This window comes from Hylobates moloch, unplaced genomic scaffold (assembly GCF_009828535.3).
Source record: "Hylobates moloch isolate HMO894 unplaced genomic scaffold, HMol_V3 SCAFFOLD_1, whole genome shotgun sequence".
NCBI lineage: Eukaryota > Metazoa > Chordata > Mammalia > Primates > Hylobatidae > Hylobates > Hylobates moloch.
The window spans coordinates 76,948,800-76,966,818 of NW_026652276.1; the positions used below are offsets into that span (position 1 = coordinate 76,948,800).

General features: G+C 37.6%; 1 protein-coding gene across 3 annotated transcripts in view; it reads right to left on the minus strand.

The window, feature by feature from the left end:
* CSRNP3 (cysteine and serine rich nuclear protein 3) overlaps positions 1-18,019 on the minus strand; it is a 216,091-nt gene that overhangs the window by 23,053 nt on the left and 175,019 nt on the right. For all 3 annotated transcript variants that reach the window (XM_032755537.2, XM_058441538.1, XM_032755538.2), the window contains one exon: positions 7,505-7,764. In XM_032755537.2, coding sequence (XP_032611428.1) covers positions 7,505-7,764 — 260 coding nt within the window. The remainder of the gene's footprint in view (positions 1-7,504; positions 7,765-18,019) is intronic.

Here is an 18,019-nt window from a genome sequence, read left to right on the forward strand (position 1 = left end):
GCCTCTACCTCCCAAAGTGCTGGGATTACAGGTGTGAGCCACCCTGCCAGGCCAGAGAATTTCTTATTTTGTCTCTAAGACAAGAATATAGTTCTGAGAATTTCCTATTCTTTCACTCTGACAGAATTTCTTATGCTCTTCATGTGGAAAATGGAATGTAATCTGATTAATAAGAATATGGTTGCATATATGACTTTTTAGTTAGCTGAGCAGTAAAAATGCCTCTAAGACCAGTGATGCTTAGCCTCTTTTGTACCACCAAGGAGGCCAGGAATGAAGGATACGGCATTTATACATCCTATCAGTAGCAATGGCACACCCTGGCAATGTTTGTCTGTGGGGGTCATGGTGGGGTGCTTCTCCTTTTACTCTTGAGGATAGCTACCTTGAGAGGATATCCTAAACTTGGCCCTGTTTTGTTAAATGCAGTTTTAAGTCCATAACTTGGATGAAGACCTAAAAGGCAAGCTTATCACATCTACAGATGACAAGACCAAGTTTATTGAAATTAAATGTGACAAAACTTTATTGATCACTCTTTACAGGCCATGTCTAGCACTAAAGAGGGCTTTTGTCATGGAGATGTTACAAAATTTTGATTTATATCATAATGCAGAGTTGGCTTAAAAGACCTGGGTTTTGTTTGCTTGTTCTTTGTTTAGTTTAGTTTATTTATTGTTTGTTTTTTGCTTACCACCAGCTTACTAAGAACAAAAAAAATTGATCACAGTCCGAGAGCCACTATATCCTTAGTGTATTCTATGGAAAGAACATCCAGAACTTGGGAGAAGATAACGTAACATATTCCTGGAGCACCATGTCCAGATCAAGTACCATATTATGAAGGAGACATAAATAGCACTGTATCCAGAGGAAGGAAACCAGGGCAACAAAGAACCTAAAAGCCATGCCCCAGGAGGATCAGTGGAAAGAACCAAGGATGTTTAATCCTACAGAACAGAAACATATAGAGCCCATAAGCTTTCTTCAAATATTTGCATGTCCATCACCATTGCTTTCAAACAGCCAGAATTCAGAAAATAGGGAAGATTTACTCTGTGTACCTATGGAGCAGAATTCGGGTCAAAAGTTTGCAATCACATGGTAGCAGGTTGCTCAATGTGAGGAAGAGCTTTCTAACAATTAAAGCTGCAAAATGAAATGGGCTACTTCAAAAAGCTGTGTGCTCTGGATCACCAGAATTGTTCAATGAGAGGCTAGAAAGCATAGGATATGTATTTAATACAATAAATTCCTGGTTTTGTAGTATGAGTTGGACAGTGACCTAGTCTATAAAGTCTCTGGAAAACTAAAGGAAAATATGTATATCATTTGGATATTGAGTCACATCTTATAATATAGTTCTTTAGCTCATTAGCTGTTAATTGCAGATGGCAAACTGGAACCAATTTAATTATACCCTCGAAGAACTAGGAATGTTTGGTTGTTTTGTTAGCTTATGAGAATTTCAACAACCTGAAGTCACAATAGGACCTTGGAATACATATTACCACACAGTCACCAGGAGGGATGATGCTAGTATCAACATACAAGACATATGAAAATTTCCTCTCAAATTTTTTTCTCCTACCCTCTGATTTAGACCAACATCGCTTCTTTCAGTGGTAGCTAATAAGCCAGACGGATCTAGTAGCATGCTAGTAAATATTTAACAACTGACACTCTGGAAAAAAATTCTAATTTGTCATGTTTGCCAAATCTCATGGTTTAAATACACCCATCATAGCTGATTTCAAGCTACCGTTGGGAAGAGAAGTACACAATCCACTTTAGTGAGCAACTTTAACAAGCTGGCTCCAGCACATCACTGAATATACCCCACATTTTAATCAGGAGAATCAGTGCAATTGACTTCCCTAAATTAACAGTCCAATGGTTGTTGCAGAGAAAGAAACTAAAGATTTGATTACATATGCTTAGTTGTTCCATTTAAACTAAAACACCAACAATATTTTGAAAGAACATATTCTTAAATGTATGGCATTTGCCCAGGGCTGCAGTGCACCCTTTTAGTCTCCATCACTTTGTTTAGGTTTATTTTCTCTGTCAAAATAGGTTGTGTATGTGACAGAGCAGGTATTTGGCACATCAAAGTTTTCCATTTGATGTTAAAGTGGGCCTCCATTTGGGGATGCATTCCGGAAGCTCTGACACTAAGTATGCTGTAGCATAATCTCTACAATCTAACAGAAATTCTGTGAGGATAAATGGAGTTCAAACATATCATGACCGGCAGGTTCTGACACATCTAATAAAGAATCAGAGTATGGGGAAATAGTTAATAACACATCCAAAAATGTTGATGATTGATATAGTTCAACTCTTTCTCAAAAGCCTCTAATCTCTTCTGTCTATCAGGACATTTAAGGCCCTTATCTGGAAGATAAATCATAAGACTTTCGAGGGGATACAAAGCGAAGGGCTGGAGGTGAAGTGGAGAACGATAATATCGCACTGGTAAGTCACTAAATGGGTAAAGCACAGTCATAAATCTGAGATTTGGGATGAAAAAATTTATGTAGAGTTTTTTTAAAGGTTAATCATTAAAGGAAGAGTTACCATCTGACAACTTTTTTTTGTTTGTTTTTTAAATGAGGGAAGGAGGGCAAGTAACAGCCACGCATTACTCAAGGAACATATGACTGAAAAATTGAGAAAATTACATAATTCTGAAAAGCAATTAGAAATGGCAGCAAGAATGAAGATAGACCCTTGGATCTCAGAAATAAGAGGAACAACTTGGGTTGAAAAAATAAAAAGGCAAGCCAAAGCTGTGAAAGCTAAATTAAATTTCTTAGAACAAGGTAGCAGAATCCAGTATGACAGAACCCAGAGGCAATTGGGACACCAATGTTCTTTTACAAATGGCTGCCTAATGCATTTTACAGATACATGTGAATTGGGAATAAAGGCTAATGTAATTGTTCAACAATGTGGTACAGATGATGAAATCTAAGCACTTAATTTGGAAAAGTGTATAGTATTAAGATGACTGCATTGATTACTGTGAAGACTACGACATGTTTGAATGGGCTTGACAAAGAAGAACTGTGCTCTGTAATTTAGAAATCTAAAGCTACTTATTTCTTCTAGAAATGCATTTTATTCAATCAGCTTTCTCTATTAGTTGTTTATAGACAATGTTTGAAAGACCAGTACCACTAACAAAAAAATACACACTTGAACTCCCCCAAATAGAATTGGATTTGTTCTACTAAGGTAATACATACATATTATTTTTTGATATATCTAAAATCATAATTTGATTGGAAGATGAATTACTAAATTAGGAGCAATTTTATGATCAAAACATACATTTCTACTTTCATTTTGTTTTCAAAATAACATCTTTATTTTGTTTCCAAAATAACATCTATAGATGTATTATAACATCTGTAGATGTATTATAATGTCTAGAAGTGTATATGCATGTATTTCTTTTTCTCATATTTCTCTATTAAAGCCCCATTATGAGAGGTGCCATTATATAAATGCGTTCTCTATTTGGAACTCAGCAAAGACACCCTGAAAAGACACAGAGGCACAGTGGAAAGAGGAGCTTCTCCTTCCTGTTTTGGGGCTGTTGGTTCTCAAAGAAGTAGAAGGAAACTATCTAGCTCTGAGTTCAATGAGTTTCCCATGGTGTATTACGTGTCTCCATAATGATAGCTTTGGAAAATGTCTGTCTTGTCAGATGCTTCCTTTCCCCACTCCTTATTCAGCAGGCAATTCACTGCCAATCACAAAGGACCAACTCAGGCCAACTCACAGTGAGCAAAGTTTGTCTTTAACAATCCTTACTTTTCTTTTTGGAATGCTCTTCCGTACCAATGACCCTTCTGCTGTGCCAGTCAAAATAATGAAATCAATTTAGCCACATTTACAAAAGGTCCCTGGTTTATGACGGTTTGGTTTTTATGATTTTATGATGGTGCAAAAGCAATATACATTCAGTAGAAACTAGGCTTTGAATTTTGAATTTTGATCTTTTGCTGGGCTAGCAATATCCTTGCACGATGCAGGATATTGGGACAGCTCTGTCAGCCATGCAATCATGAGGATGAACAACTGCTACCCAATGGCAAAATGTGTGGCCAGATGATCTTCCTCTCCGGTAGGCCAATGTAAGTGTTCTGAGCATGTTTAAGGTGGGCTAGGTTAAGCCATAACGTTCAGTAGGTTAGGTGTATTAAATGCATTTTTCAACTTAATGATATTTTAAATTTACGATGGGTTTATCAGGAGATAATTCCACTGCAAATTGAGGGGCATCTATATCTTGTTACTTACACCAGAGGTGTTTATATTTCAAACAAATACCACATTAAAAGTGAAATTTCAAGTATCAGAGTGAAATTTTTGAATAGCTATGTTTTGGGGTAGTTGGCTTTGGATAGCTAAACCATAGTCAATAATATTTTAAAAATCATAGAAGTTCATATACTAGAGGAATTACAATGAAAATATACACAAGTTTTTCTCCATTAATTCTCCTCAGAGTTTTAAAAACCTGGTTCACATTGCTGTGATCTTTTAGCTTTGTGTGACATGTGTTTCTGAATACTTTAAGCAGAGTGAGGTTAAGATTGGATCACCTCAAAATCTCATTATCTTTTAGGTTGGCATTTATATGGAAGTAGTGATGATAACCAAATGCCTTTTGTTTACATTTCACCAAATGGGAAAACTGTGTTTCCACTTACGAATAACAAACCGATACCTGACACTCGCTCAGATGATTGCCTCTCCAACATCCAACACTATGCAGAATTTTAAAAAACAAATTAGTAATAGAGTGGTCTTTTTGCTCCTTCTTTTCTCATCCAGCTTGTTTAAAAAAATGTATGGAAGTAGCTGGATACAAATTATAGTACATAGCACATGGGAGAAGGCTGCTGTAGGTTTGTGGCTTCCCCGAACATTCATCACATGTATCACGTGCCTCAAAGTTCACCACAATAAATCTTTTGGTTCTCAGACAGCATGTCAGTCCCCCAGCTGTTAAAAACCACTGCACACAGTAGCAAACCCCAGACAGGATGACTCCCCAAAGGTACAAAGATTGTCTTTCTCAACACCTATAGGAGCTAATCAATTAATTTAAGAATAGGAAGTAATAAGATAATAGAATCTGTTTTCTATTTGGATGAGCCAACTTAACATCTCTGTGCTTCTTTTATTTCTCAGTTGTAAACATGTTCTAATAATTTACCAATTCCACTGGGTCTTCCTGAGGATTACATTAAATCATGTTCATAAAGTACCTGGCAAATAAAATCACTTAATAATTGGTAGCCATTACTATTGTGCTACCAATACTTGAATTTGGAGAACGACTTCACTCTTTGGGTAGAGGGTAGAGTTGGTTTGCTGTGGGTGACAAAGGCAGAGGGTGGATTTCAGAAGAGAAGCAAATTTGAGAATTTTTACTAAATTAAGCTACACGCAGAGCAAGCATAAAAAACAACAATAATAGAGGATTGCTACTGACAAAACTTTTAATGAGACCTGAGACTTTCAGTGAAACCTGCCAAAAATACTGCCAAAGTAAGAGACATGCTCTAAGCTAGCTTGTATCCAGCTTAATTTAAGTGACTGCTTTGCCATGCAATTGGGAACGTGGCACATATATACATTGCAAAGTACATGAAAACAAGATGTTTTGAAACACACATCACACCCCTGCTGACTGACTTTATTCTGAAAACTAAAAGTAATGCTAACCCAGCTGTGCTTATGGTGCTTCAGGTATTTAACAAATGACCATTTACGTTAAGTACCCTGGATGACCTAAGAAAAATTTTCGTTGTCATTAGATAATGATGGAAAAATATTTCCTATCAATTGATAAGGTGATAATCCAACGGAAGAGTGTCTTTAGTTGACAAAAGACATTTTCAGTGTCGTATTTCTCTCCATTTAATCTCTAAAGTGGCACAAAAATAAGTTTTTCCACTTGGATACCTTCCTGATATCTCTTGGCTCAAAAGCCCCTCAAACTCAGTATGTCCAAAAATGATTTCACTATGCACATCCCCCCCCCAGCCTGTCCCCTTCCTGTGTTCCTTGTCATAGCAAAACAGTATTATCACCTACAACCCATTCAGTTTTGCAAGCCAGAAATTTAGGGGTCATTCCTGACAATCTCCTTCTCTTCCTCCTAAATCCAACCTGTCATTAAACACCGTTGATTTTGTTTGCTAAATTTCTCCCTCTATTCATCTCTCTCCAACTCCCCTACCATCATCAGTCTAATATAACCTACTGTCACCTCTCTCCCTGACTGTGGTAACAGCCTTCTAACTGGTCTAACTTCATATATTCCATCCCGTCTCAACATCACTTACCCTACCCATAACTTTTTCTCCCACCATTTCATGAGCTGGATCATATCCTGCCACTCCAACTCAGCTTAAAACTCTTGATGACTTTTAATGGCCTTAGGAAGAAGAGGAAAAAATACCTTAATATGGTTTACAAAGCCTCATTCCTGCCTCCTTCACGTTACTTCATTCTTCTTGCCTCTGCTCCAGCCACACGAGCCGTTGTGGACTCACTGTGCTCTCTCCTGGCACAAGGTAGCTGATATGGTTTGGCTGTGTCCTCACCCAAATCTCATCTTGAATTGTAACTCCCATTATTCCCATGTGTTGTGGGAGGGACCCAGTGGGGGATAATTGAATCAGGGGGGCGGTTCCCCCATAGCGTTCTCATGGTAGTGATAAGTCTCATGAGATCTGATGGTTTTATAAGGAGTTTCCTTTTTCACTTGTCTCTCACTTTCCCTCTTGCTGCCACCATGTAATAAGGGCCTTTTGCCTTCCGCCATGATTGTGAGGCCTCCTCAGCCATGTGGAACTGAGTTCATTAAACCTCTTTTCCTTTATAAATTACCTAGTCCCGGGTGTGTCTTTATCAGCAGGGTGAAAACAGACTAATACAGTAGTTCTGGCTTTCCTGATATCTGAAATGCTCTTGCCAATCCTCTTTGCCTAGTCACCTCTTCAGATTTTCATTTCACTTCCTTGAGAAAGCTTTCCCTGACCTCTTTGACCACATCAATTCCTTGTTATAAACTTTCATAATACCTTGCAACTCTTCTACATTGCACTCAATGAAGTTGTGCTTTTATTTTGTTTAGCACTTTTATTAATATTTTTATTTTCTATTATTCTGTAAGTTCCTATAGAGAGAGGACCACATCTATTTTTGGTCTCCTACTAGCTTTAGCCCAAGCACAGGGCATATGATCTCACAATATTCAATAGTAAATATTGGTGGAATGAATGAATAAATTATGTCAGGTAAGTTTCCCACATTGCTTTCAGTAAACAGACTATATTGTTTTGCTTTAAAAAAATGTCAGCAAGCAGTCTGTTATGTAAAATGCCCAGTTTGGTTCGTGATTATAAATATGAAAACAGTTAACTCAATCAAATTGCTGTAAGGATAAGAGACTGCAGAAAATGAGTTTGTTTTTTACCTTTAGTTTTAAGGAGTTCAGTTTTTCCTCCCTAAGGTGTTCTCTCAACATCTCTCGGTGGAGCCTCTCCTGCTCCCTTGCAAACTCGCCAAGAGTGTACTGGCGCACGCTGTTATGGCGGCTGGACATCCCCAGGGTGCTTCCCCCTTGACTGGGCACACTCGTGAAGCCTTGCCTCCTGGTGAAGTAGTACACGGTGACACAACTAAAATGTACATTCTTTGTCCTCAGTCGCTTCTCCCTTTTGAGAATGGAGGAAGCTGAAAGAGAAAGAAACAATCCTGTGAACACTTGGGGCAGCAGTACTCAGACAAGGACAAGAAAATGCCAGTTGGTGGTCTTGAATCTATCTGTGGTCGACCCTTGTTGGCTAGGGCACTCTAAAACTGTTATATCCCGGAGTTGGCATAGAGTTCTTATTTTCTTTCTTAAATTTTCTTCTAGCTGCAGCAGAGTAGACTTCTTTTAAGTATAATGGTAGTCTGTACTTTTAAGTATAATGATAATCTAAGCAAACTTTCAGGAAAGTTGTCAACAGCCTGTGAATCTGTGGCAGCATTTATAGTAGTCCCCCCTTGTCTTTAGAGGATATGTTCTCAGACCTCCTGTGGATGCCTGAAATCATGGACAGTATTGAGCCCTATATATACTATGTTTTTTTCCTATACATACATACCTAAGATAAGGCACAGTAAGAAATCAATTACAATAGCTAATAGTAAAATAAAGCAATTATAATAATATACGAACATCACAACTCTTGCACTTTGGGGCCATTATTAGGTAAAATAAGGGTTCCTTGAACATAAGCACTGGGATACCCATGGCAGTTGATCTGATAACCGAGATGGCTACTATGTAACTAATGGGCCAGTAGCACAGACAGCACTGATGTGCTGGACAAAGAGAAGATTCAAATCATTGGGGAATGGGAATGGGACAGTGTGAGATTTCATCACACTACTCCCAACAGCCTGCAATTTAAAACTAAAAATGGTTTATTTCAGGATATTTTCATTTAATATTTTTGGATTGTGCTTGACCACAGATAATTGAAACTGGGGAAATTAAAACTGCAGATAACCAGGGACAACTATAATTTCTCATTTCCTCTAATCCTTTGAATTTTGGTTTTATGACTTTCACAGGAGTTGTATTATACTATAATCAAAAAAGACACATAGTACAAACCCTCATACCTCGGATCTTATTTCTGTGTGGAGGGTGTTTGACATTAAAACAAATGTCTACAAATTTTAGAAAATTTCAAAAAGCAATAAAAACACACACAAAAAGGCTCACTGGCACTATTTAGATATTTTATCAGTCTAACTCCAATAAAACTTTCATTTGAAAAGAGCAGTGTTCTCATTAAATAGCATTATGAACAATGGGATTCTAATGCAAGTATACATTGGGACAAATGAAATTGCCTGGGATATATCAGAACTACTTATTCTTCTTCTTATTTTTTTAATTGACAAATGAAAATTATATATATTTATGATGCCCAGAGTGATGCTTTGATATATGTATGTATTGTGAAACTGCTCAAACTAATTAACATATCAATTATCTCACATATTTTTTTTTGTGGTAATGATGGGAGCCTTTATTATTAGTTACAGGAACATCAAGATACACAGAGAATCCAGGAGATGTAGACACTGACTGTAGTTGAGAAGAAGAGGGCCACACTTTGTAAACATGGCCTTTTGAAATTGGAAGACACGGTAGAATCATGTGGTTCAGTCCCTTCATTTTACATTGAAGTAACCTAGGTCTGTAGAATTTGAGTGACTTTTTTTGATGTAGACTGTTAGTGAGACACGTAAGCCTAAACTTAAAAGCTCCTAATTCGCTGCCAATTATATGATCCACCCCCACTGGGGAAGGAAGGACACGCTTAGTTGAGAAGAAATAATCATGTTATTATTTTGCTAGCTGAGGATTTCTTCTCAGTTCATTACTTTTTTCCTGTCTGCTTTTCTATTAGGGGTTGAATTTTGTCCCTCTCCACCAAATATGCTAAAGTCTTAATCCCGAGTACCTCAGAATGTAGTCTCTTTTGGAAATAGGGACTTTAAAGAAGTGAACAAATTAAAATGAGGTCACCAGGGTGGGCCCTTATCCAAGATGACTGGTGTGTTTATAAAAGTTAAAATTTGGACACAGACACGCGTAAAGGGAAGATGATGTGAAGAGACACAGGAAGAACACCATGTGAAGACTGACATGGAGATGGGGATTCTCCACCACAAGCCAAGAATGTCGGGGGCTACCAGAAACTGAAATATGCAAGGAAAGATCGTTTCCCAAAGGTTTCAGAGGGAGTCCGGCCCTCCCAACACCTTGGTCATCTAGCCTCCCGAACTGTGAGCAATTTCTGCTGTTGTAAGTCATCTTGTCTGTCGTCATTTTTATGGCAGCCCAAGGAAACCGATACAAGTGCTCAAGCAGAAAAATGAACAGAAGAAAATGAACTGAGAAGAAAATGAACTGAGAAGAAATTCCCTGATGGCAAAATGCTATAATTTAACATTTATGGAGTGTTTCCCATGTGCTGTACTATGCGGGGCACTTTACATGAATTATCTCATTTTATCCTTAGAGCTCCCTGGTTAATATTACTCATGTCCCCATTGTTAGGAAACCAAATTATCAAAGGTTAAAAAACATAGCCAAGGTCCTATAACTAATGAAAAAAGTGGGATCTGTTATTTATATCCCAGTCTTTTCACTACCATATTTCAGCATACAGCTGAGGCCACACTAAGGGAGGTGAGCAAGGCTGGGATTTGGCATTATACTACCTCTGGAAGATGTCAACTGCTGCTGGCTTCAAGATGATTTTGATTTGGAAGCCTGTGTAAGCAATAAAAAAAAATTGACTCTAATTGGATTTAGGTAAGAATCTTCTTCCAAGGAGGTTCAAGCTCCTTTGTCTCATTTTTCCCCCATGAAACATTCAAGCCAAATATATAGAGGCTGCTATGATTAATATCATGTTATGGATTTGTTTAATCAGTAAGTATAAATTGAGAGCCTACTATGAGCTAGCCACTTTCTAGATGATTGGGATACATCAGTTAAAAACACAGATGATTCCAGGTGAGGCTCACGCCTGTAATCCCAACACTTTGGGAGGCCAAGACAGGCGGATCACCTGAGGTCAGGAATTCGAGACCATCCTGGCCAACACAGTGAAATCCCGTCTCTACTAAAAATACAAAAAGTAACCAGGCAGGGTGGCTCATGCCTGCAATCCCAGCTACGCAGGAGGCTGAGGCAGAAGAATTGCTGGAACCTGAGAGGTGGAGGTTGCAGTGAGCCGAAATAACACCACTGCACTCCAGCCTGGGTGACAGAGAGACACTGCATCTCAAAAAGTAAAAAGAATAAATAAACAAAAAATAAATACACAGATGATGATCCCTGCCTGTGTGGAGCTTCCATTCCAGTGTTGAGAAACTCCGACACAATGGAGAGACTCAGAAGATTAGAGAGTAAGACAATTATGACCTTAGCACAGAAATTTGGCTTTCCCAACTTTCCTCTTCTCCATTGTTTTGCTTCTCCAGAAGATATTGCCAGAAAGTGAATGCTTTCCAACTTCTGCATAATTTTCCATTTATTTATGTATATATTCATTGTAACACACCTGTACTCCAGGCAGTAAAGAAAACTTCCAACTTTGATTTAAAAGTTCTGTTCTGTTTCATAACCATATCTTTAAATCATCTCAAAACAAGGAAGAATTTGTCAAAATGTAAAAGATCACCAGAGAAGGCAAATTTAACAATCTGCCCAGTAATCTGCTATCAAACCCGACAACCTCACACTTCACCCCTTACAGCAGGCTAGAGCTTCTGGTTTTGTGATGATAACTTTCTATCTTTTTTGCTCTTGATATCATAAAAATGATGCCCTAAAGGCATTATTCTTCAAGGCCATACATTTATAGATAAGGAAAAAGGTTTGAATGTACTCATTTAAAATAATTATTATACACACCTCTGGTAATTTTTTTTTTTTTTTTTTGTGATAGAGCTTAGCTCTTGTTGCCCAGACTGGAGTGTGGTGGCATGATCTCGGTTCACTGCAACCTCTGCCTCCTGGGTTCAAACGATTCTCCTTCCTTAGCCTCCTGAGTAGCTGGGATTACAGGTGTTTGCCACCACGCCCAGCTAATTTTTGTATTTTTAGTAAAGACAGGGTTTCATCATGTTGGCCAGGCTATTCTCGAACTCCTGACCTCAGGTGATCCACCCACTTCGGCCTCCCAAAGTTCTGGGATTATAGGTGTGAGCCACTGTGCCCAGCCACCTCTGGTAATTTTAGTACTTACTTTTTAGACAATTGGTGGCACTCTCAACAAATTTCCTTTCTAAATGTATTTAGATCTCCACCTACAGTTTTAGATTATAAGAATTCTTCACCCTTCTGGATGAATCTATTGTACATGCTTTCCCAGAAAAGCCAAATTACCTTTTCCCTAAAAGCTAGAGTTTGGAAGTGATTTTCTAAGGCCTTGAAGACGACAATAGTGTCAGGGAGCAGAAGGCCTTCAGCTGGGCCCCTGGCAGTGCTGACACTGTCAAAAGGAATTAGGAATAGTGCTTCCTCCTATCTATTAGGGTTTATAATTCAAACGTGTTTATGTTTACTTTAGCATTTGCATATTATACATAACATTGTGAGAACAATGATTCAAAAGCCTATGGAATCTATTTAAAAGGAAGTCTTCAAAATACTACAAGATCAGCCTTATAGGGAATATTTTAAGTATGGCTTTCCTGAAGTTAAAAGCCACCCAAGTCTCTCTTCCGATGATTGAATCAGAGCACTAACATGAGCCTTTATGGGCTATCTCCTGCCTCCAGGCCTCAATTTGACTAACATCACAAAATGAAGTCATAAAAAAGAGTCTCTGCCCTTTGAGCCTGGGAGAAGCAGACTAAATTCACCCAGCACATCTGCCGTAGGGAATCTGAAACCTCCCTGATATACCTACCCAGTAATTTGTGCCCTTTCCAAGAAGACTAAGCTCTACTTTGTGTCTCTACAGAGTTCAGTATTGGCTTTACTATAGCCAATACTGCAAGAGCAAGAAAAGGAGGGAGGAGAATGTGGCTTTCACGAGAGCTTTGAAAATTAATTAGTCTGTTTTTGGCCAGCGTGGTGACTCACACCTGTAATCTCAGCATTTTCGGAGGCTGAGGCAGGTGGATCCCTTGAGCTCAGGAGTTCGAGACCAGCCTGAGCAACACAGTGAAACCCCATCTCTGCCAAAAATACAAAAACTTAGCTGGGTGTGGTGGCGTGTGCCTGTAGTCCCAGCTAGTCGGGAGGCTGAGGCATGATCGTCACTTGAGCCCAGGAGGCAGAGGTTGTGGGGAGCTGAGATTACACTACCGCACTCCAGTCTGGGTGACAGAGTGAGACTCCAGTTTAAATAAATAAATGAATAAAAATAATTAGTCTGTTTTCATACTTGACACCATTTTTTTTTTTTTTTTTGAGATGGAGTCTTGCTCTGTTACCAGGCTAGAGTGCAGTGGCACCATCTCAGCTCACTGCAACCTCCGCCTCCTGGGTTCAAGGGATTCCCCTGCCTCAGCCTCCCGAGTAGCTGGGACTACAGGTGTGCACCACCACACTTTGTATTTTAGTAGAGAGGGGGTTTCACCTTGTTGGCCAGGATGATCTCAATCTCCTGACCTCATGATCCACCTGCCTCAGCCTCCCAAAATGCTGGGATTACAGGCGTGAGTCACTGTGCCCAGCCTTGACACTATTTTTAAAGTGACTTTCAGCTCCTTTTCTTTTATCCCAACCATAATACCAGCCTGAAGTAAAAGTGTCTAAATGCAACACTACTGTATACACTGCCCAGGTCTTGGGAACACCATTATGTTCAGCATATCTGGCCATATTGGTGTTACTGTAAAATGTTCACATATAGTAGAGATAATACTGATCTTTATAAATTAAATGAATAAACACACAGTTACTGATATTCACTATCTCCAGAAGCTACCTATCCTTAAAAGAATGCTTTCAGGCGGGGCGCAGTGGCTCACGCCTGTAATCCCAGCACTTTGAGAGGCCGAGGCAGGCAGATCACCTGAGGTCGGGAGTTCAACACCAGCATGGCCAGCATGGTGAAATCCTGTCTCTACTAAAAATACAAAAATTAGCTGGGCGTGATGGCAGGTGCCTGTAATCCCAGCTACTCGGGAGGCTGAGGCAGGAGAATCGCTTGAACCCGGGAGGCAGAGGTTGCAGTGAGCTGAGATCACGCCTTTGCCCTCCAGCCTGGGCGACAGAGCAAAACTCTGTCAATAAAAAAAAAAAGCTTTCAAAATGAATGGAGAAAAGAATTGGAAAACTGACTAATCCACAATGCCAGGGTAAGAATATAGGCACATAAAATAATCTGTACTATGAATTATATAAAGAAAGAACTCGTGAAAAGAACAGATTAAAAATGGAAACCAAAAACTAAGAATCATTCAGCATGTTTGCAGTATCATCCAGGTAAGCAAGTACTCTGATGAAATAAATAATCTGAATATTCTGATCCCTACAGGGGATGAGTATATCAAGTATCACAGCTGATTCACACTAGGCTCTAGGAAAATTCAACCAATTTTTCTCTTTCCACACTCACAAATCAATCTGTTTATATGATATGGAATAAATCTTCAAGTTTACCAGATTATCTGCCTGACTTGTCAGTTTTATTTCTTATTGAAAATAAGTTTGCTTTTTGATTTGTGCTTTAGCCATTTGTAAACATTATTAGTGTATCATTCCACTTGAGTCTGGCCATCTCTGCATGCACACAGACAATCAGGTATCTGGGCCTGTAAAATTGAAGACCAGGTTCTGGACTACCAATTCCACCACAGGGCAACCACTCTGGAGTGAATTCTTGAGCAATGAGCTGGTCATCCTCTTTAAGTACACTTGTTTTTTATGCCAACACCTATCAGCAAAGTCCTGCTAGAAAGGCAGAAAGCAGTAAACAGAGTTACGTATTTTGGCACATGGAGGTTCAAAGTTTATGGTCTAGTTTCATGTTAAATGAGAGGAGAATTGTGGAAGATGTTAATTCTACCATTTGGGTGTAAAGTCAATAATAATCTTATCTCTCTTAAGTTGATCAAAAGGAAAATGACAGATAATTTGCAAGTCTATGGTTTTGAATTTATTTATTTAGATGAAACTTAGTAGAAGCGAAGTGAGATTGCCAAAATCAACTTGTTTTTCTTGGTAAGCCCTGGGCAATGAAAATTTATGTTTTTAAATCATACAGACCAAATTGATCAGGGGCTCCGAAGATGTGTGTGTTGCTTCTTACCTTTTGAATAACAAATAAAGACTAAATCTGTTATCAAACCAGGAAGCTTAACTTAAAAACAGAAGATCCAGTTTCATCAGAAATTATTTTGTATAGAAATTAGCATAACAGATTGAATATTAAATCAATTTCCAATGATTGAAGTTATTAAGATTAACTTAACATTTACAAATGACTTCTGTAAATTTCCTGTGATCATATGCTCAGAGCTTCTTCAACTTGACATGATAGCCAAGGCTGGCTTCTCTTGATAATTGTGTTACCTACATGATCTCATCTTAACCAAGTAAAAATGGGTCTAGCAACTAAGAACTATAGGAGTAATTCCTTTGAAAATGAAGTCTAGTTTGGTATTAAAAGCAATCTTTCCTTGTTCTAATTGTCCCTTTTTATTCCAGTCACATTCTTGTTTCCTGAATATACTTGCCCCAGTTGTCTTTTTAAATTTAATTTGCTCAAATAAGGTATTTAGTAATACATTGTTTAAGTGGATAAAACTCCAAAAGACTTATACTAAAGAAGTATCATGGGTGAATGAGAGGCAAAATGACAATAAAGACTAATGGGGACTATTTTCTTTCTTACCATGAACAAAATCCAAATTACCTTAAGTATGTAATATAAGCTGATCTGTTATTTTACATTCAGGTATAAAGAGTTTAAAACACATACTAACAATCACAAACAAAAGAAAAAAAACCCACCTTAAACAATGGGCGTGATGTAGGGAAATATTTTTAATTACCCAATGTTTTGGAATTAAGTTATTTTTCTTCCCAAAAGAATAATCAGAACTGAAACAGAGGCAGTAAATGTAAAAAAGTATCTTAATGTACCAAAAGGACAACAAGTCAGGGGTCTTATTTTTTTTCCTTTTTTACTATTGCTTATTACTATGAAAGTAGCATTCAAAGATAAAAATCAAGAAAAAGTAGCCTCCACTTAGGTGATGCTCATCATTTTTAGTCCAAGTCTATTTCTTGCTGATATATTTGGTTCCCTGTATTACGACTAATAGCTCTAAGTGCTATTAAAATTGTAGTGCATGTCTCTCCTCAGTCCTTAAATTCCACTCTTCCCTATTTCTAACCAACCAACCACCTTATGTATTAGTAAAACAGCAAGTAGACTAGACCATATAAAATATGATAGACACATATAGGAACCAGTTGTCATTCTGATATCAATCCTTTGGTAGAGGAGAACTAGGTTTATAATTCATAGATAGGATTAGGTAGCTTATCCATTTAGCTGTAAATATTTCCCATTCTTATATGAAATTGAAAATATTCACAATGGATTACCCTCAAGACTAATAATGTCTTTTGCGCATTGCAGCTTCTGAGTGAAATAATTCAAGGCAAGGCTCTTTTGTTTAAATTGCTAGTTTACAAAGAAAAAAACCCTCTCATCTGAGACTAAGTGACATAATAAGTATTCTATCAAGATATGTGCAAATACTGCATATGCATTTAAACAACAAGAACAAAATAGCAGGAACAGAAATAATATAAAAAGATGACCCTTGAAGCTGATTGACTAAAGCTTTGTTTTGGATCATGAACATGCATGTCACGTCGTCATCCATTCAGTCTGTCAGTTACATCCACACAAGCAAGCAAGAGATATGCATGAAGGGAACCAGCTCTTTTCCCAGTCTCTCCTGACAGGCACAGCCCAAGCTGAATTTGACTTCATAGGGTTGGTTTGATCAAGTACTCATCTACTGAAAATTCTCAGGTTGGAAAAAAGTAAGGCTTATTGCCCAAGATTTTGATGTAAATTCTGAAAGCTGCATATGAAAATTTAATACACACTTTGACCTTCCAGCCTTCATGTCATAAATAATTAATATGATTAACTCACAAAAGATGATCACTTAGCAAAACTAGCAATTGTTCATCCACACATTTTATTTTTTAAGGATGCCCCTTCCTCTTCCCCCCAATTCTTGTGAGTAATCTACAAAAAACAACAACAACAACAACAAACAGCACTTTGTTTGTTAGGACAAAGGCAAGACATACTATATTTTAAAGTTATAAACTTGAAATTAAAAAAGCAAAAATTTAAGAGGGGGTACAACTCAAAGGTAGAGCATTGGACTGCAGATCAAGAAAACAAAAATATTTTTTAAAAAATTATTTTATCTTTTATAAATAATTTTTATATCTAATTGACTTAACACTGATCCTCTTGCTTACACAGAACTAATAACCCACCGAAAATGTAATGTAACTGCAGAACACCCTAGCCATCAACATAAAATGCAATTAATATTGGGGATGGTGAATTGTTAAACTAAAAGTTTAGATTAAATTATATGTAAAATTGTATCACTGAGTGATCTACTAATTTTTGCTCTAATTTAGATGTATGATTTTCCTTTTGCATCAATAAATCAATCAAATTTATAGCACTAGGCATCATGAATTTTGGTGTTCCAATTCTACATTTCACAATCAGTCTTCCTTTTGGTTCGATTTTGTTCTTACACGACAAATCACTTTAAAAATTATATCTTAAAATCCTTGAGCAAAATATTGGAAACACAATGTAATATTAATGTTTTGCTAAATATAGGCATTGAATTTTGCTCAGCTCTAACCAAAGCAGACCAAAAATTAGGAGTTTTTCCCCCCTGTTCTATATAATACACAGATGCTCCTTTTTAACTTTCAGTGGGGTTACTTTCCAAGAAACCCATCATAAGTTGAAAATATTGTAAGTCAAAATACATTTAATACACCTAACCTACAGAACATCATAACTTAGCTTAGCCTAGCTTACACATGCTCAGAATACCTTACATCAGTCTACAGGGGCCCAAATCATCTAATGAAAAGCCAGTTTATAACAAAGCATTGAATATCTTATGTAATTTACTGAATACTGTACTGAAACTGAAAAACAGAATGGTTGTGTGGGTACTCAAAGTACGGTTTCTACTGAATGCCTACTGCTTTCTCACCATTGTAAAATCAAAAAACATAAGTCCAACCAGCATTAAGGAGTCAGGGAATATCTGTACTCAGCTAGCACCTGACGTTATTACTGTTGAGAACAATTTTACAGAATTTTGATCAATGTTATCAGCCCTTTTCTCTTTCCACACTATCTATATTTTTTTAGATAACATTAATATTTTC